The sequence below is a fragment of the Littorina saxatilis genome, linkage group LG3, assembly GCF_037325665.1.
Source record: "Littorina saxatilis isolate snail1 linkage group LG3, US_GU_Lsax_2.0, whole genome shotgun sequence".
NCBI lineage: Eukaryota > Metazoa > Mollusca > Gastropoda > Littorinimorpha > Littorinidae > Littorina > Littorina saxatilis.
In genome coordinates, this window is record NC_090247.1 from 62199863 (window position 1) to 62221797 (window position 21935).

At 42.1% G+C, this 21935-nt stretch overlaps 1 protein-coding gene and 1 long non-coding RNA gene across 2 annotated transcripts; one reads left to right on the forward strand and one right to left on the reverse strand.

Moving 5' to 3' along the window:
• Window positions 1-135: 135 nt before the first annotated feature.
• LOC138961003 (uncharacterized) lies at window positions 136-1948 on the reverse strand. Its single transcript, XR_011454115.1, has 3 exons — window positions 1807-1948; window positions 1127-1278; window positions 136-474 (listed from the first exon to the last, which is right to left on the reverse strand). It is a non-coding gene; the product is annotated as an uncharacterized lncRNA (long non-coding RNA).
• A 6200-nt stretch (window positions 1949-8148) lies between these two features.
• LOC138962879 (uncharacterized) lies at window positions 8149-20597 on the forward strand. The gene is made up of 3 exons (XM_070334846.1): window positions 8149-8246; window positions 13321-13556; window positions 15259-20597. Exons 2-3 carry the CDS (start codon window positions 13339-13341, stop codon window positions 20114-20116), a joined length of 5076 nt encoding a protein of 1691 aa, XP_070190947.1. The 5' UTR covers window positions 8149-8246; window positions 13321-13338; the 3' UTR covers window positions 20117-20597.
• Window positions 20598-21935: the final 1338 nt, after the last annotated feature.

A 21935-nucleotide genomic window follows, 5' to 3' on the forward strand; every position in this document is an offset into this window, starting at 1 on the left:
GCGCGTGGACGCAGATATACTCACGCACACGGGGATAAACACATATTTTGCAATCACAACAGATAAGAGGGAGAGAGAGAAAAAGAGAGAGGACGAAAACAACTCCAACATCAGAATCAAAAACAAAAGCAACAGCACTGTGCGTCACCTTTACTTTGGTAGTCAATGGTACAATAACACAGCCGGACAACTTTTTTCGAATAAAATCTCAAATTAAGGTTACAGTTCAGCGCATGTCAGCTTACGTCATCAATATCTTATGACGTCATCGGTACATGCGTAGTACGTCATTGATGTATGATTACCACGTCAGTCAAAGACGGGTACCTGACACTTCCTTCCACACGAAGTACGACAGCATGACTGACCCTGTGGGCACACTGGCAGGTTTTTGCCCGCACGTTTCGAACACTCGTTCTTCTTCGCGCAAGTCACGTCTTTAGCTTGCGCGGGGCATTTCGCTTTACGACATGCCTGAAACCAGAGAGAAAAACTATTAAAAATGGCGTCGGGGGACGGGGGTGGGGGAGGGGGGGATAACTTAGCATGACCGATGCAATTCAGAAATGAGATCTTCCATTCAGTGCACGCCTTTTAGTAGTGATGAAATTTTCTTTTCTTCATCTCTTATTTACAAGAATCCTTCGTTGCTGCCCTAGATGACAACGGACAGTAAGTAAAGTACGTATATACGAGAACTATAGGCCTTTTTGTGGTGACACTCGTAGTACATTAAATTTTGTCTACATCGTTTCTTCACTATAAACACACGCATTATAGCAGTGATAGTAACTTCGTCTACATTTCTTCTTGGCCATAAGCTCAAGCCTTTCAAACAGTGATAGTAAATTTGTGTTTATCTGTTCTATATTATAACTACAGGCCTGTTTGCAGTAAAAAGTAATTTTGTATTAATATTGTCTTTACTATAAGCACATAACTTTTTACAACGATAGTAATTAAAGTTGTATTTATCCTTAAATTTCATCACTATAAAAACAGAACTATTTACAACGATAGTAACTAAAGTTGTATTTATCTTTAAAATTTCATCACTATAAGAACCCAACTATTTACAAATATAGTAACTAAAGTTGTATTCTTTTTTCATCACTAAAGAACATGCCTTCTTGCAGAGTTTCTTGGTGGTGAAGCGGTTGTCGTTGCCCCCACATCCGCCATATACAAACTCCTTGCACGTCCTGCTGTTTGTATCGTAGTACCAACTGGGGAAGTACGCCTTACACAGGCCCGGCTGCTTCGCCTGATAGCACTTGTCTGAATATTTTGAAAAATCACAAAAATCACCCAAAAAAGAACGCACGCACACACACACACACACGCGCACGCACGCACGCACGCACGCACGCACGCACGCACGCACGCACACACACACACACACACACACACACACACACACACACACACACACACACACACCAGCACAGATACACGAACACATGGTATTTCTTTTACCAGTCCGACTGAGATGTGAACCGATTGATGTTGGTTGAAACACCTTTATTCTTTTTTACATTTCGTCAAGTTTTGACCAATTGATTTAACATAGACGGGGAATCGAGACGAGGGTGGCGGTGTGTATGTGTAGAGAGATTCAGAGAAAACTACTGGAACGATCTTTATGAAACTTAACATTAGAGTTCCTGCAAAAAATATCCCCAGACGATTATTGTTAAAAAAATAAACTTTGATGACGTCATATCCGGCTGATTTTGTGGAAGTGGAGGCGGCACTGTGACCCCCTAATTTTTGTAATCAAATTGTCACACAGATACACACACTTACGGACAACACAGGTGGGTATTGCAGGACAGGGCGCTCTGACACAGAGCACTTGATTCATCACGCACTCATAGCCAGGTTTGCAGTCCTGGAGAAAAAAAACCCAGTTATTTTACTTCTCAGAGAGCCCAACAAAGCATACACAATAAAAAGAAAAAAATAACAACATCATTTTCAATCATCTAGAATACTTATACGGTGGACCCCCCCTTTTAAGACCTCCACAAATCTGAGAAAACAAGGTCTTAAAAAGGAGGGAGTCTTAAAATGGGGGTAATTTTACAGAGGTTATGAACAGAAAGTCTGAGAAAACAATGTCTTAAAAAAGAGGGAATCTGAAAATGGGGGTAATTTTACAGAGCTTATAAACAGAAAGTCTGAGAAAACAATGTCTTAAAAAAGAGGGAATCTGAAAATGGGGGTAATTTTACAGAGGTTACGAACAGAAAGTCTGAGAAAACAAGGTCTTAAAAAGGAGGGAGTCTTAAAATGGGGGTAATTTTACAGAGGTTATGAACAGAAAGTCTGAGAAAACAAGGTCTTAAAAAATGAGGGAATCTGAAAATGGGGGTAATTTTACAGAGGTTATGAACAGAAAGTCTGAGAAAACAAGGTCTTAAAAAATGAGGGAATCTGAAAACGGGGGTAATTTTACAGAGGTTATGAACAGAAAGTCTGAGAAAACAAGGTCTTAAAAAATGAGGGAATCTGAAAATGGGGGTAATTTTACAGAGGTTATGAACAGAAAGTCTGAGAAAACAAGGTCTTAAAAAATGAGGGAATCTGAAAATGGGGGTAATTTTACAGAGGTTATGAACAGAAAGTCTGAGAAAACAAGGTCTTAAAAAAGGAGGGAGTCTTAAAATGGGGGTAATTTTACAGAGGTTATGAACAGAAAGTCTGAGAAAACAAGGTCTTAAAAAAGGAGGGAGTCTTAAAATGGGGGTAATTTTACAGAGGTTATGAACAGAAAGTCTGAGAAAACAAGGTCTTAAAAAAGGAGGGAGTCTTAAAATGGGGGTAATTTTACAGAGGTTATGAACAGAAAGTCTGAGAAAACAAGGTCTTAAAAAGGAGGGAGTCTTAAAAAGGAGGGAGTCTTAAAAAGGAGGGAGTCTTAAAAAGGAGGGAGTCTTAAAAAGGAGGGAGTCTTAAAAGGGGGTTCCACTGTAGATCGCTAACTTAAGGCGATAGCCGACGTTTCTTTTTTGTCTGTGGTCGTGAAAATCTTTGAGATCGAGCCGATAGAGGCGCATCCAGCAGTGCGGACGTCATGGGAAACTCCCGGTGAAGACTTCGTGCAGCATCAAGCGATTAAAGGAACAGCAAGTACTGGATCCACACTGACTCACTGGATAGACATTTTGACCCTCGATGCATTTTCCAAGTTTCTAGTGGACATTAGTTTGACTGTGTCTTGTGCGTCTCTGACAGTCGTCGCTTCATTCTCTTGATTCAAAATGGGATCTAAACGAAAGTAAAAGTTATCTCCTCTATTGCATTGCAGTTTATTCAGATGAGTTTTAACAGAACATATAACAGAACTTGCATTAATGAACGGATCATAACTTAATATAAAAAGCAGTAATGAACAAAATTAAATAGATTTTTTTAATATCTTGATTTAGACCAAAGAACACACGCATTCTGTTTGCACGCATATATGATACATGCAGAGAATGAAAGAGAGAGAGAGAGAGAGAGAGAGAGAGAGAGAGAGAGAGAGAGAGAGAGAGAGAGAGAGAGAGAGAGAGAGAGAGAGAGACTGAGAGAGAGAGAGTTTGTTTGTTTGTTTGCTTAACGCCCAGCCGACCACGAAGGGCCATATCAGGGCGGTGCTGTTTAACACGTCCACCCTATGACATGACTATACACTCAGAACGCCTGAGCCAAAGTATATATAGCCTGCTGACAACCAAAATTGGGACATTTTGAAAAAAATATTGTAAAAAAACTAGTACATGTGGAGACTTACTTTTTGCACACAATTAAAGAAAGATCTTTCATTGTTTCAGAAAATTAGTGTACTTTGTATTTGTCAAAAGGCTTGTTGTGTTTGTGTGGTATGCTATTGAAAATGTCAACAATTTAAATTAAAAAAAGTCCAGAGGCACCACATAAATACTACAGACATGTTTGAAAATATGCACAAAATGTTGTTAGTGAATACTCAAAAAAGAATTTAGTGAATACTCAAAAAAGAATTTACTAACCTGAATGAGACAATGAGATGACTGGGTGATGACTATGATGAATATATCCATGTAGAAGAAAAGAAACACTTGCTGTCACAGTATTTACAGTGCCACACTTGGAAGCACAGCTCAACGCAAAACGCCACACCACATTCCAGGCACCAGAATCGCGTCCCATTGCGTTGGGTTTTATCCATAGAAGAAAAGAAACACTTGCTATCACAGTATTTACAGTTTTTGTACAAATGACTTGTTTAGAACTCGGTTTATGCACGGAGAACATCCTTCTTTGTGTGCCACACTTCAAAGCACGGCTCAACACAAAGCGCCACAGCCATGTGGCCACAGCACATTCCCGGAACCAGAATCGCGTCCGCTTGCATTGGGTTTTGGCCAAAGTAGCTTTGACACCTCGAGTTCTTGATTTGGCTAACTCAGTTCACCCTCATCACTCACTTATCCATCCATCACAACAACACTGTTTGATGCACACACTGCCTGCCTTCCGCACGCCGCTTCGCTTCGCAACAACAACACTGAAAACTCGCGACATTTTGGAATCCTAAATATGAAACAAAGGCATGGGTTGGTGCCGTCAATGACCTGTAGTATCCAAACTAGCCAATGAAATCAACTGTTCTGGGAGTTATTTGTCGCGTATGATGATGCAGCCGACCTCTGAACCTATCACGTGGGTTTTCGTATGGAAAATCCCCAGCGCGGTATTTTTAACTTCCAACGCCACTATTATGGCGGTGTGTGGCGAAGTGACTCACGCACCTAACGCACGCATTCTGGCGGCGTGCTGACAACGGCATGATATGGAAAGCCGTTTGGCTCATAAGCTATACTCGCGTAATAAATAATTCATACGCGCGTAATAAATAATTCATACGCGCGTAAGAAATGATTCATACGCGCGTACTAAATAATTAATACGCGCGTAATGATTGATTCATACACGTGTAATAAATAATTCATACACGTGTAAGAAATGATTAAATACACGTGTAATAAATATTTCATGCGCGTGTAAGAAATGATTAAATACACGTGTAATAAATATTTCATGCACGTGTAAGAAATGATTAAATACACGTGCAGGAAATAGTTTATACGCGTGTAAGAAATGATTAAATACACGAGTAGGAAAAGATTTAAATACACGTGTATTTTAATCATTAGATACATCTGTAATAAATTAAAACTTGAATCGGAAAATATACGACTTGCAAAGCAACAACTCTCGTCTATTCTACTTCCGGTTCGCGCGCGATTGATCTCTCAAAATGGCGACGCCGCTAGAGGGGATTTTTTTGGATCAGACCCGCCGAAAGGTGAACCATTGCATCAATTTGTTGCAAACCTTCTAAAGTGACATTGACGTTTGCCGCTTCCTCCATCTTGAGCTGTAAGCGTGCAAAGCGAGGCGATGAAGACGCATAGAGTGTTTTTCATATGGATTCCCAGTCCGAGTTTTTAAGTCGCTTAACCACGTGACTCCTGCATTTTTAACGCTTGTATGAAATATTTATTACACGCGTATTTATTCATTTCTTACACGTGTATGACAAATTTATTACACGTGTATTTAATCATGTCTTACACGTGTAAGAAATGATTAAATACACGTGTAAAACATTGTTCATACACGTGTAAGAAATGATTAAATACGCGCGTAATAAATAATTCATACGCGCGTAATAAATAATTCATACGCGCGTAAGAAATGATTCATACGCGTGTACTAAATAATTGATACGCGCGTAATGATTGATTCATACACGTGTAATAAATAATTCATACACGTGTAAGAAATGATTAAATACACGTGTAATAAATAATTACACGTGTATTTAAACATTTCTTACACGCGCATGAAGTGTTAATTACACGTGTATTTAATCATTTCTTACACGAGTATGAAATATTTATTACACGTGTATTTAATCATTATGCTATTCCATAGCATAAGAAACAAGTCGCGTAAGGCGAAAATACAATATTTAGTCAAGTAGCTGTCGAACTCACAGAATGAAACTGAACGCAATGCCATTTTTCAGCAAGACCGTATACTCGTAGCATCGTCAGTCCACCGCTCATGGCAAAGGCAGTGAAATTGACAAGAAGAGCGGGGTAGTAGTTGCGCTAAGAAGGATAGCACGCTTTTCTGTACCTCTCTTTGTTTTAACTTTGTGAGCGTGTTTTTAATCCAAACATATCATATCTATATGTTTTTGGAATCAGGAACCGACAAGGAATAAGATGAAAGTGTTTTTAAATTGATTTGGACAATTTAATTTTGATAATAATTTTTATATATTTAATTTTCAGAGCTTGTTTTTAATCCGAATATAACATATTTATATGTTTTTGGAATCAGCAAATGATGGAGAATAAGATAAACGTAAATTTCGATCGTTTTATAAATTTTTATTTTTTTTTACAATTTTCAGATTTTTAATGACCAAAGTCATTATTAATTTTTAAGCCACCAAGCTGAAATGCAATACCGAAGTCCGGGCTTTGTCGAAGATTACTTGACCAAAATTTCAACCAATTTGGTTGAAAAATGAGGGCGTGACAGTGCCGCCTCAACTTTCACGAAAAGCCGGATATGACGTCATCAAAGACATTTATCAAAAAAATGAAAAAAACGTTCGGGGATTTCATACCCAGGAACTCTCATGTCAAATTTCATAAAGATCGGTCCAGTAGTTTAGTCTGAATCGCTCCACACACACACAGACACACACACACACACACGCACGCACATACACCACGACCCTCGTTTCGATTCCCCCTCGATGTTAAAATATTTAGTCAAAACTTGACTAAATATAAAAAGATAACTTACACGTGCAATAAGAAATAAATACACGTGTATTAATCATTTATTACGCGTGTATTTATGTTTTATTACCCGTTTAATGGTTATGAGCCAAACGGCTTTCCATAGCATGATCAGTCAACGCCAGTATTCTGGCGGCGTGTCGCGAAAAAAAAAGTGCGCCACACACAAGACAGAAGTCGCAGCACAGGCTTCATGTCTCACCCAGTCACATTATTCTGACACCGGACCAACCAGTCCTAGCACTAACCCCATAATGCCAGACGCCAGGCGGAGCAGCCACTAGATTGCCAATTTTAAAGGTCTTAGGTATGACCCGGCCGGGGTTCGAACCCACGACCTCCCGATCACGGAGCGGACGCCTTACCACTAGGCCAACCGTGCCGGTATTGAGAGAGAGAGAGAGAGAGAGAGAGAGAGAGAGATAGAGAGAGAGAGAGAGAGAGAGAGAAAGAGAGAGAAAGAGAGAGAGAGAGAAAGAGAGAGAAAGAGAGAGAGAGAGAGAGAGAGAGAGAGAGAGAGAGAGAGAGAGAGAAAGAGAGAGAGAGAAAGAGAGAGAGAGAGAGAGGGTTGGGCTTAAAAACCCAGTCATATTCAAAACAAATGTGTTTCACATAGCAGGTTTACCTTTTCCCAATTCTACTCTCAAACCCGGTGTAACACGAAATTTTTACTCCACGAAAAATGCACTCTGGAGTAAAAATTTCGTACGAAATTCTTACTCCGAGTACCAGTTTCGTACAAGAAATGAACTCACCAAGGCACGAAAAAATTACCCCCTCCACGAAAGTTTTACTCCCCATTTTTTTTTTACTTCCAGTAAAAATCTCGTACTCGAAAATGGGATGCGGGCGAAGGGATAATGCCAATATGTGATTTCGCGCAAACGAATGTCACGCTACCCTCCCTCTACCCCTTCCACCACCAAGACTAACAGGGGACAATGGAGTAAACATTTTGTACACCTGGCATGGGAAGTTTGAATTGCTCGTGTTAGGGTGAAGTAATTTATTCGTTATTTATTTGTCTGGGGTGTAACATTTTTGTACGAAATGTTTACTAGGAACTCGGAAATTACTGTCGTGGGGAGTAATTTTCTCGTGTAATGGGGGAGTACTTTTTTCGTAAAGGGAGTAACATTTTCGTACGAAATTTTTACTCCGGAGTAAAAATCTCGTGGGAGTAATTTGCTCGTGTTACACCGATCAAACATTCCTTTCTTTAGAAATGACATCACATTTGGGCTTAAGCCCGATTTTTACGTAGCACAACCACCACTTCCTGAATTTCGAGAAACCAACGGCCATTGGTTGGCGGCTAGCTAACTTACCGTCTCTGTGCGTCAGTTTCCTTCCTTGGTTGCGAGACTCATGACCGGTTCGGTGTTCTGAAACCAGGTATGTTAAGTAGTAACAAATATGCCAGACTCTTATTTATTTATCAAAAATGTGTTAATACACTGAAAACCCTAGACAGCTGTAAATAAAATAAATGCGCGTGGTATTCACCAACGAACATTTGAAATCAAGTTTAGAGCGAGCGAGGAAAGACGTCAGGGGTAGATATATTGAACACACCACACCTTGCCAACAGACTCCTTTGAGGGACGGACGGTTTGTTGAGTCATAAGTATGATACGTACCCTGTCCGTTCAGCTTTGGCGTTTTGTCGAGTCAGTGAATGTGGATTGAAATATGGCGTTCTCATGAGAGAAACTGATTCAAATTGTACGCCCTCACGGCCGCAAAGCCACTATTAGGGGCATGTTCCCGGGTTTTTAACCCGACTTTAGATGAGATACACAAGTGTGTGCGTGTTTAGGTGGTATCAGCCATTTGCACTTTTGGCAGAATGGCTGACCCGAGGTCTAGTTTACGTGCCACTGTGATGACACGGGGGTGGGGGGAGGTGGATACCGTCTCTGGGTCTGCACATACAATTGACCCGTGTCCGTCCCGGCCCGGATTCGAACCAGCGACCTTTCGATCACAAGTCCAGTGCTCTACCACCTGAGCTACCCGCCCCCATGGCGTTCTCTTTCTGTAGCTTGCTTTAAAGTGTAGGCTATTCAGTATAGCCTACTCGGTGCTCTGTGGTGTTTGTGAATTCCAGACTAAAGCCGCGAACGAGACCTTGTTACAATACACGTGTGATTTACAGCTCTGGTATTTCTGTGTACATGTAGGCTACCTTTGTGCCCTTTTCTGAGATTGACACACGTCAGTGTCACATATTTTGTATCCGTGTCAGCGACGGCTGGCAGAAAACAACTGTTCACGGTACACTGAAAACCAGGAAGACAGACATTTTGTGCGCCCAGATATGGCGACGACAGAGTGTGGTTGCCACTGACAGTCAGTGAAACATAAACGTCGCTGCCACATAAACAATCATTGTTCGGTGGGGTGACTAAAATTAAATTCAGGTGTCGTCAGCATTCAAGATAGCTTATTCGTTCTGATGGTGGTCACGCCGGTCGGGTTTGAATCTCATCCCAGGCAAGAGCATTTTTCATTTTTGTTTCACATTTTTCATTTTTGTTTCACATTTTTCATTTTTTTCTGAACTCCTACTTATATTTTGTTTATATTTCTTCATTCCAAAGGCTTTTGAGTGATTTATTAAATCGAGTAAATCTAAGGGTTGCATAATTACCGAGCACTCCCTGTAAATGATTGCCTAGAATTACCCATTCTATTTTTAGTAACATCGGCGATTGTATCACCACGTGTCGTAAGTTGGCTAAACCGAAAGTCAATAAATTGACACAGCGCTCTCTCAATCTCTTTTTTAGTCTCTAATTGCATAATTTTGTTTGTTTGTTCGTTCATGGGCTGAAACTCCCACGGCTTTTACGTGTATGACCGTTTTTACCCCGCCATTTAGGCAGCCATACGCCGCTTTCGGAGGAAGCATGCTGGGTATTTTCGTGTTTCTATAACCCACCGAACTCTGACATGGATTACAGGATCTTTTTCGTGCGCACTTGGTCTTGTGCTTGCGTGTACACACGGGGGTGTTCGGACACCGAGGAGAGTCTGCACACAAAGTTGACTCTGAGAAATAAATCTCTCGCCGAACGTGGGGACGAACTCACGCTGACAGCGGCCAACTGGATACAAATCCAGCGCGCTACCGACTGAGCTACATCCCCGCCCGTTGCATAATAAAACCTAGAATATATTTATAATAAGTGAGAAAAAAAAACCACAAACCTAGAATAACTCAAAAACCTCCATATGATCAACAATAACCCCAAAATCATTGAGACTATACATTTTAGCAAGACATATTATGATTGGGTAACATTTTTTATTGTTAAATCCCTTATGTTATCGCAGATTATTTATCCATTGCAAGCATTGGTAAAAAACCCAAAAGGTGTTGGTGGAAATTTTGAAAACAGATTTTTTTACACAAGGCTTTTGAGTAGGAAAAGTAATGTGCCAATTATTTTTGTGATGGGGGTTTAAACATTATTGGCCATTAACAGTTACACATGATATGTAATAATATGATTATAAAAAGTCTTTACCCACTGTCTCAGTTGCGGTCCAAAGTTTAAAAAAATCAAGACTTTTCTCAATAACAGACCAAGAAATACTATCGAAAGCTTTTTGGAAATTAATCGTCAACAAGAGACCAGGAATATTATGCTCTTCTGTGTACACGAGTGTATCAAACAGTTGACGTATGTTTTCACTAATACATCTGCCTTTGAGAAATCCCTTTTGGTCTTCATGTATCAACATTGGCAAAACTTTTTTTAGTCGGTTTGCAATACAGGTAGAGGCAATTTTATACCTGTAGTGTTCAATAATGTAATAGGACGCCAGTTTTTTTAAATACTGTTTATGTTTACAATCTTTGGGGATACATGTAATTATTCCTTGTCTCTGGGTTATTGACATCTCTCTTTGTTGAAAACCATAATTTACTGAACGGACAAGAAAAGTACCAATATCATTCCAAAACATAAAAAAAAAACACTCTGTAGTAAATCCATCTGAACCTGGGCTTTTATCGTTTTTCATTGAGCGAAGGGCTGCTAAGGCTTCAGCTTCTGTAATTATGCCCTCGAGCATCATACTTTCCTCTCGAGATAATTTAGAAGCATTTAAAAGAATAAGGTCAACATCTTCTACATTCCTTTCTATTCACCCGATGCTCCCCAGCATGTCGTAAGAGGCGACTAACGGATTCTGTTTCTCCTTTTACCCTTGTTAAGTGTTTCTTGTATAGAATATAGTCAATTTTTGTGAAGATTTTAGTCAAGCAGTATGTAAGAAATGTTAAGTCCTTTGTACTGGAAACTTGCATTCTCCCAGTAAGGTAATATATCGTACTACGTTGCAAGCCCCTGGAGCAAATTTTTGATTAGTGCTTTTGTGAACAAGAAACAATTGACAAGTGGCTCTATCCCATCTCCCCCCTTTCCCCGTCGCGATATAACCTTCGTGGTTGAAAACGACGTTAAACACTAAGGCCAAAAAAAAAAATTGTCTATTTAGGGTAACATGACCAAAAAAAGTAGGGTCGGTAGGTAGGTAGGTAGGTTTTTTTTGTGTTTTTTTTTTGTGTGTGTGTGTGTAAATGCTATGTTGGCTGAACATTCACTTCTTATATTTGATGAATACATGTTTCAAAACTAACGTATAAATAAAACAGAGAGAAAGGGAGAGAAAGAAACGCCAAATGTCTCTTTTTAGCATTTTTACCTCTTTTTTTTTTTTTTTTTTTTTTTGAAATAAAAAAAAAGTTTTTGGGTCGGCGCCAAATCTATAGGGTCGGTCGGGTTACCCTAAACAGACAATTTTTTTTTTTTTGCCTAAATAAATAAAGAAAGAAAGACATTCCTTTCTGCATATAATTTATCATAAAACTGTTGAACTTCAATCATAATATCTTCCTGATTATATAACATCTTTCCTTCATCTGTTTCAACATAATTCATTGCTTTATTACAAAATGTCGATTTTCCAAATTACAAAAATACTTACTAGCATGTTCGCCTTCATTAATCCCTTTGAACTTTGATCTCACTGCCATTCTTTCACATTTATGAACCCGTAATTGGAATAACTCTTTTTGTTTTTCCTCAAGAGTGGTTAAATCTTCATCCCTAAATGTGGATTCCAAAACATTTATTTCTCTTAATAAATGTTCTTCTTTTTCTCTTTCTTTTTTATTTTTAAAGGAGGCATATGAAATAGTTTTGCCGTGTATCTCCATAAGGAGTACCTCCAAAAATAACTGGTCGTTTATTTCTAAATGTAAATCACAATTCAAAATATTCTCAATACCATCCAAATCATCAATCTTTGCATACTGTTTCTTAATATCAAATATCACTTTTTTAATAATATCTACATACTCCTCAGTCACATTACACATGCTTATCTGCTGAAAGGTGAAGATCCACCATATTGTTTTGGATGCGACGAACCATGGACAATAGAATATGTCCTCACAAAATGTGTAGACGTTCAAGAATTTCGAGACAAACACTACAATGCAGAAACGATGAAGGTTTTATTCCGGGATGTTCCCCCGGACACGATTTTTAACTTTTTAAAAGAGATCAAGATTTTTTACAAGATTTGAAGTACCAGAAGTGATAGTGATACATTTTTAGAACCTTCTTTCACAGTGATAGATCTGAATGTAAATAGTCTGAAACGTAGAACTTGCCATGAAAAGTGAAAAAGAAAATAACTGCATCGGTCTCGAATAGCAGCTAGCATCTGCTGAAGGGACATTAAACTCCAAAAACCAACCAACTACATACTCCTTATCACGCAACAACGAGTTGTTAAATTTTCAATAGGGTTTACCTCTAGGTTTCTCTTCAGATTTAAGTGAAATATACACTGGGCTATGGTCTGATCGATAACTCGAGCCTATATTCACTCTATTAAGTCTGTTCATTAAATTTTCTGACACAAGGAAATAATCAAGACGGCCTTGTTTTACAGTATTAAAACGACGCCATGTATATCTCCTTTTCTCAGGATTCAGTTCTCGCCATACATCAATCAATTCATGTCGTAACATCAAATCCTTAATTTTCAACCTTGACTTGGGGCGATTAACACCACTAACATAATTGCGTGCATCCAATTCGCTTGGGCCGTTGGCATGGCAGACCTTTTGCTGACTTGGCCTCGACGACTCGGGAGCGATTTCCAAACAACAAAAGTTGGGGAAAAGTTGGTCGTAAGTCTGCCATGTAAACGGCACTTTATGTGTATGCCATGCAGTGTGCGCTTTAAATGACATCCTTTGCTTTCGAAAATACGTATATACCGTAAAGTACCTTGTAAGCGCCCAACCCCCCTGTGCACCAATTCCGACCCAAAGTGGGGGGTGGGCGCTTACTCGATACTGGGTGCATACAAGGTACTTTACGGTAGTAGCCAAGAAGAGTCTGAGATGTCTTGGTTTATTCAATCGACTTCGTTTGTCTTTAAGGAGCAAGAATGATGAGCCATGTCTGGTTCTGGACAGCGGGAGAAGTTCCTTCAGGCAGTGAGAGACTGTCAGTGGCAGAGAGTGAGACAGCTGGTGCAGCAGGGATCCAGCCTGGAGCAGAGAGACGTGGCTGTCAGTCAGGCTGTTACACACAGCCAATGGGGGCTAGTCTCGCAGCTCGTGCAGCTCGGAGTCAGTCAGCAGTGCAGAGACCTGGCTGTACACAAAGCCGCAAGGTAAGACACCATGCTGTCCTGTGCCTCTCTGTGTGTCCTGACACCTGGCTGTACACAAAGCGGCAAGGTAAGACACCATGCTGTCCTGTGCTTCTCTGTGTGTCCTGACACCTGGCTGTACACAAAGCGGCAAGGTAAGACATGCTGTCCTGTGCCTCTCTGTGTGTCCTGACACCTGGCGGTACACAACGTTGCAAGGTAAGACACCATGCTGTCCTGTGTCTCTCTGTGTGTCCTGACACCTGGCTGTACACAAAGCGGTAAGGTAAGACACCATGCTTTCCTGTGTTTCTTTTTCTGTGTGTTCTGATGACAGTATTGTCTTTCTCATTTACTACCTGTGTGATCCTTCTGTGCACTTCAACCTACTGTAAAATGTCCAATTATGTACACCAGGAAACACTAGGGTTGTCAACTAAACTGCTTTGCACCTTGCGGTCGGTGTGCCAGTGCATTGACGTTTAGGAATGACGCATAGACCAGTACAAAGGGATTTCACTCTGAAGTCGTGTCTGTTAAATCCAATGATAAAACAAGTCGCGTAAGGCGAAAATACAACATTTAGTCAAGTAGCTGTCGAACTCACAGAATGAAACTGAACGCAATGCAATTTTTCAGCAAGACCGTATACTCGTAGCATCGTCAGTCCACCGCTCATGGCAAAGGCAGTGAAATTGACAAGAAGAGCGGTTTAGTAGTTGCGCTGAGAAGGATAGCACGCTTTTCTGTACCTCTCTTCGTTTTAACTTTCTGAGCGTGTTTTTAATCCAAACATATCATATCTATATGTTTTTGGGATCAGGAATCGACAAGGAATAAGATGAAAGTGTTTTTAAATTGATTTCGAAAATTCAATTTTGAAAATAATTTTTATATTTTTAATTTTCAGAGCTTGTTTTTAAATCCAAATATAGCATATTTATATGTTTTTGGAATCAGAAAATGACGGAGAATAAGATAAACGTAAATTTGGATCGTTTTATATATATATTTTTTTTTACAATTTTCAGATTTTTAATGACCAAAGTCATTAATTCATTTTTAAGCCACCATGCTGAAATGCAATACCGAAGTCCGGGCTTCGTCGAAGATTACTTGACCAAAATTTCAACCAATTTGGTTGAAAAATGAGAGCGTGACAGTGCCGCCTCAACTTTCATGAAAAGCCGGATATGACGTCATCAAAGACATTTATCAAAAAAATGAAAAAAACGTCTGGAGATACCATACTCAGGATCTCTCATGTCAAGTTTCATAAAGATCGGTCCAGTAGTTTTCTCTGAATCGCTCTACACACACACACGCACACACACACACACACACACACACACACACACACACACACACACACACACACACACACACACACACACCATATGACCCTCGTCTCGATTCCCCCCTCTACGTTAATACATTTAGTCAAAACTTGACTAAATGTAAAAAGTGTTCTTATTGTGTGTGTGTGTGTGTGTGTGTGTGTGTTTTTGTGTGTGTGTGTGTGTGCGTGTGTGCGTGTGTGTGTGTGTGTGTGTGTATGTGTGTGTGTGTGTGTGTGTGTGTAGAGCTCAGAGTCTCCTGTGGTCAGTGTCTTTGTACACAGTTTTGTCTACCCTGTTTATGTATTTTTGCTTTCTCTTTCCAGACGATTCGACTTTGATGCGAAAATAATCCCTATTCATCAAAGAAAAACTCTGATTTGCAGATACTGCCTGTGGGACACTGTTGATGTACTCGTTGCCGCTGGCGTCAGCAGTGTTAAGAGAGACTTCCTCCTCCAGCTAGGTCTGCGACAACGAAAATGGGCCCTGGTGTCTCGCCTGTTGTCACTGGGGGTGGGCCAGGAACCACGGGGCCTTGTGGTGACAGCAGCCTTGGAACACGGACAGTGGGGGTTGGTGCTGGATGCTCTACGTCTTGGTGTGAACCAGGAACTACGGGGCGTGGTGGTGACAACGGCCTTGGAACACGGACAGTGGGAGCTGGTTCTTGACACAATACGACTCGGCGTGAGCCAGGAACTACGTGACCGGGTGTTGACAAAAGCCTTGGAAAACGGACAGTGGGAGTTGCAATTGGTGCTGGATGCTCTACGTCTTGGTGTGAGCCAGGAACTACGGGGTGTGGTGGTGACAATTGCCTTGGAACACGGACAGTGGGAGCTGGTGCTTGACACAATACGACTCGGCGTGAGCCAGGAACTACGTGACCGGGTGTTGACAAAATCCTTGGAAAACGGACAGTGGGGGTTGGTGCTGGATGCTCTACGTCTTGGTGTGAGCCAGGAACTACGGGGCGTGGTGGTGACAACCGCCTTGGAACACCGACAGTGGGAGCTGGTGCTTGACACAATACGACTCGGCGTGAGCCAGGAACTACGTGACCGGGTGTTGACAAAAGCCTTGGAAAACGGACAGTGGGAGTTGCAATTGGTGCTGGATGCTCTACGTCTTGGTGTGAGCCAGGAACTACGGGGCGTGGTGGTGACAACGGCCTTGGAACACGGACAGTGGGAGCTGGTGCTTGACACAATACGACTCGGCGTGAGCCAGGAACTACGTGACCGGGTGTTGACAAAAGCCTTGGAAAACGGACAGTGGGGGTTGGTGCTGGATGCTCTACGTCTTGGTGTGAGCCAGGAACTACGGGGCGTGGTGGTGACAACGGCCTTGGAACACGGACAGTGGGAGCTGGTGCTTGACACAATACGACTCGGCGTGAGCCAGGAACTACGTGACCGGGTGTTGACAAAAGCCTTGGAAAACGGACTGTGGGAGTTGCAATTGGTGCTGGACGCTCTACGTCTTGGTGTGAGCCAGGAACTACGGGGTGTGGTGGTGACAACGGCCTTGGAACACGGACAGTGGGAGCTGGTGCTTGACACAATACGATTCGGCGTGAGCCAGGAACTACGTGACCGGGTGTTGACAAAAGCCTTGGAAAACGAACATTGGGACTTGGTGCTGGATGCCCTCCGTCTCGGTGTGAAGCAGGAACTGGTGACCAAGGTCTTTCAGGAGGTCGTCAGTCAGAAAAGATGGGAGCATGTTCCGAGTTTGGTGAAACTTTGCGGCAACAATGACCACACAGACTTTGTTCTGCGGAAAGCAATCATGGCCTGTCAGTGGAACTGTGTGCGGGAACTGGTCAAGACTGGTTTGACGCCGGCACAGCAGGGTCTGGTCTGCAAGGAGGCCTTGGAATGGGCGCACTTTGACTGTGCTGTAGAACTTCTTCGGCAAGGATGTGAGCCGGACTGTGCAGAGCGCATTGTTCTGGAAGCCTTACGGTGGAGGCCATGTTGGAATCTAGTTGAACTTTTGAGAGAGGGTGGCAGTAAAACAAAAGTGCGTGATGTAATTCTCCGCACTGCGATGACACACGGGTGCTGGACGGAGTATGTGATGACCCTGAAAGAGACTGGGGCAACAGAAAAGGAAATGGTCGAACTAGTCACCACAGCATTTCACGCGATGAACGTTGTTGTCATGCTGCAACTCCTTTCTCTCTTTGCCTCTGCAAGACGGGTTTTTAAACAGGTGCTCCTTCGAACAAGATTTCTTGCTCATGCCATTAATACTTTGCACACGCGTTTGGTGAACGATCATCCGGACCTGGCTTTACATATGTTGACTGCACAAGAAATGTGGGGCAGTGTTGTGGGCATGTTCAGAGACGCTCGTCTCAGCCGTAAAGACAAGCGGTATGCTCTTAGACATGCCATTAGAAAAAGTGCTTGGAAGGCCGTAAAAAAAATGGTGAGAAGTCCCTCCATGCATCACAGTGAACGCCGGTATGCTTTCCTGCAAGCCGCCAGACGGGGAAAATGGCGCCTTTCAATACAAATGAGCACTTCCTCCAAAAATATTTCTCTCAGTGACCAGGTATTTGCTTTGAGGTTGTGGCTCAAGCACGGTCTTTGGAATTGTTTGCAAGAAGTGCAGGATAAATGGGTTGGTCATTCAGGAGAGAGAACAACCTTCATGAAATGTATTCTAGAGGAGTCAATCATAGCTGAGAAACGTGAAGAATTCACCGACACTGTTATTGAAATGGACTATGGAGACACATTCTGTAGTTTTGTGTTCGACAAAGCTATTGAACACAACAAATGCTACTTCATTGTTGAATTTTGCATTCAGAGGAAAGACGCAAATGAATTCAAAGCTGCAGTCAAACTGGCAATTGAGAAGAAGAATTGGGGTCTTCTAAAGAATCTGATAGAAGAAACCAGCGACTGTGTTGATGATGAATGGGATCCTGATGATGATTTTAAACTGAGTTTGTTCTTCCTATGCGTGCGAAGTATTTTAAAGGAAGAGGATTCCTGGCAAATCGTCGTTCCTGCTTTGAATGGCTTCTGTTATCTTTTTGAAACAATGGATGCCGTGTCTTGGCATCCAGACGATGATTTTCGGGATGCCAGCACTGGATGTGTCATTCGAACTCTTGCAGCGTGGTGCCTTGACCGATCTTACGGAAATGCTGGCCTCGTACTTTCTCTCATATCTGGCTACACGGGGAAAGTCACTGATCAGCTAAAAGACTACATAGTCACGGCGCTGCATACTATTAACGTTGGTTTCGTAGTTCGCCTTTTTTCCGTCGTTTCATATGCAAGGAGAGTCTTTAAGCAGGTGCTACTCCAAACACGCTTTTCAGATCATAACATCAATATTCTATGTAAGTTTTTGGTGGACGATCACCCGGACCTGGCTTTACATATGTTGACTGCACAAGAAATGTGGGGCAGTGTTGTGGGCATGTTCAGAGACGCTTGTCTCAGCCGTAAAGACATGCGGTATGCTCTTAGACATGCCGTTAGAAAAAGTGCTTGGAAGGCCGTAAGAAAAATGGTGAGAAGTCCCTCCACGCATCACAGTGAACGCCGGTATGCTTTTCTGCAAGCAGCCAGACGGGGAAAATGGCGCCTTTCACTACAAATGAGCTCTTCCTCCAAAAAGATTTCTCTCAGTGACAAGGTATTTGCTTTGAGGTTGTGGCTCAAGCACGGTCTTTGGAACTGTTTGCAAGACGTGCAGGACATATGGGTTGGTAATTCAGAAGAGAGAACGACCTTCATGAAATGTATTCTAGAGGAGTCTATCATAGCTGAGAAACTTGAAGCATTCACCGACACTGTTATTGAAATGGACTATGAAGACACATTCTGTAGTTTTGTGTTAGATAAAGCTATTGAACACGACAAATGCAACTTCATTGTTGAATTTTGCCGTCTTACACGACACACGGATGATTTTGAAGCTGCAGTCCAACTGGCAATTGAGAAGAAGAAGTGGGGTCTTCTAAAGAATCTGATAGAAGAAACCCTCTACTGTGTTGAAGATGAATGGGAAGTTGAGGGCGAGTTTAAACTGTTCTGTCTATGCGTGCGAAGCATTTCAAAGGAAGAAGACTCCTGGCAAATCGTCGTTCCTGCTTTGAATGGCCTCTTTAATCTTTTTGAAGGATTCGTCGCCAATTCTTGGGATCCAGATGAGGATTTTCGGGATTCCAGCACGGGATGTCTTGTTCGAAATCTTGCAGCGTGGTGCCTTGAACGATCCTACGGAAATGTTGCCCTCGTACTTTCTGTCATCTCTGGCTACACGGAGAATGTTACCCGAGTCATTGATCAGCTGAAGGACAGCATACGCCGAGATGTCTTGATGTTTTGCTTAGTTGTTGCTTTGAACTTGTCTGACTGGGAGTCAGCAGGGACGTGTCTCCAGCACCTTTCCTTTGAAGAAGCAGATACAATATTCGACGAAGATTTCCATGATACCGAACTTGCTGACTTGGTGGAAACTTGCAGAAGAAGAGCGCAGTACAAGTGGGTGGTATACCTCGGAGTCTACACAGAGGACTGGGAGCAAGTTAGAACAGCTCTGGAGTTGTGCGAGGACACGTCTGTTGTGGACATGGCTATTCGCAAAGCTTCATCTGAGGGAGAATGGGACATTGTACAGAGCCAGCTTGCCCGGTGTTCCCAGGACAATAGTCTTCTGTGTACTATATTTTCCCGTGCTGTTGAAGCAGGACAATCGGACATTTGTGCAGACTTGATCTCCAAGATAAATATTTTACAAACAAGTGTTTCCATACAATTACTTCTGTTTAAGGCTGTCACAAGTTCGGGAGACAGAGAAGAGATGCTGAAGTTGTGCATTGAATTCGGGCTTTCCACACACATGACGACATGCACATGCACGTCAGCATACGGGTGTTCTGTGTGCTGGGATTGTCCAATCAAAACTGCTCTGAATAACGGACAGATGCCTCTGGTAAAACTCCTGTACCAAGCAGGAGCCTGCTCTAACAAACAGCTCTTCCGTTGCAAAGAGAATGCTGACCTCAGAAATCAACTTCAGGGTCAAGGTCGCCAAGACATTGTGGAGTACCTGGACCACGCAGCAACCACCCCGCGTATCCTGCAGGACCTGTGTCGTCTGCAAGTGTCGCACCTCATTGGGTGTCACCCTGACCGCGTGGAGAGAGTTATGACCCTTGACATGCCTTGGCCTGCTAAAGATCTGATCAACTTTAAGGACGTGTTGTCTTGAAGTCTTCGCGGGTACTTGTATCAATTCCATGCAAACGCTGTGACCTCTCCTGAAAGAGTCTTTTTAATACCCCTGACTAGAGCGCAGAATTAGCTCCCAGTAGGGAGTGAACTTGACGCCGCGATAGTTACGGGACTGAGTGTAAGTGACCACACGTTGTCGCACCTCCCATGCCTTACCTTGCAGTGTTTTCAACGAGTCGTTTTTTGTCGTCATTTCGAACACTTTGTTGTTGTGAATAGGACCGTCATGTCAATATTTGTGAGTACGAAAACTCAACACACACACACACACACTCTCTCTCTCACACACACGTACACACGTGCACGCATGCATACCCCCACATACATACACTCACACATGCACACACCAGAAGCACACAGACAGACAATGACACAGACGGACAGACAGACGGACACATACACTCACACACACTTACGCAACCAACACACGCACACACACGCAAACACAAAAACACACACAGACACACACACACATACACACACACACACACACATACACACACACACACAGAGACACACACACACACACACACACACACGTACAAGCAAACACAAAAACACACGCGCGCGCACGCACACACACACACAAACTATTCAGAAACATACACACACATACACAAACACACACATCATGCAGATTCTTTTTAAATTGTACAGATATCTTTTGAATAAGACACGACTCAGAGGAGATAGTTTCTCTAAATCCGTTTTTCTATGTGTTTTCTTTGTAAAAATTGGAAAGATCTGGTAGTTTGAACAATGAGTAAGTTAAAGAAACGATAGCACCGAATGTCTTGCAGCCTATTTGCGTCAATTCAATAATCTTTAAACTGTAAATGGTGGAATGCACCCGTGTCTTACAACAGCTGCAAACAATTATCTGTCTATTAGTTTAGAAGCAAACCCCTTTATATCTTTGAAGTGGACGGTCCACTCGCGTCAGAAACAGGCGGTCAGGCATGTCTGCAGGTGGTGTTTTGTAATGTAGCGCCTTTCTCTGCTGCAAACAAAACCCAGTTTTGTATGTCTTACCCTTCGGTTTGTGGCTCACGTAAGTGTAGCCTATGCGGTGCTAAACTTTGTCTGTCTGTGCGTGCGTGCGTGCGTGCGTGCGTATGTGTGTATAGCTGTGGTAGAAACTTTAACATTTGAAGACGTCATACATTTGAAGACGTCACATTATGGCGTAAGAGGGTTAGACGTCACGCGAAGGAATTACTGAAAGTCTCGGTCATTGTTATTTTGAGCGGGCCGAGACTAGTTTTTTCTTCGAAATCGGCCATTGGCAGTCGTGTCCCTGTAAGTAGGCTACATGCAGACAGACAGATCTAGATCTAGTGTCTCGCTTTCTTGCACAGTGTCACCTATGCTTACTGTGTGTGAGTGTATGTGTGACGGAGTGATTGAGTTTGTATTACTGTTTGTCGATTTCTTACGTGAGCCTTGAAGGCTTCGCCTCTTGTGTTGAAATGGAAAGACATTCCACAATACAATAATCTACACAGCTGCTATAACGAAATATACATGTGCGTTTTCTCTATGCATTTTGTAAAGAAAAAATTGGAGCATTAAATATATTGTATTGGATGGAAATTGTGTGTATATAATACTGTAATCTAAACTTGGCCAAAAAATTATTGCAGCAGATTTCAAACCCAAATTAAAGCATTCTTCTTCTTCTTCTTCGTTCATGGGCTTAGACTCCCACGTTCACTCATGTTTTTTGCACGAGTGGAATTTTACGTGTATGACCGTTTTTACCCCGCCATTTAGGCAGCCATACGCCGATTTCGGGG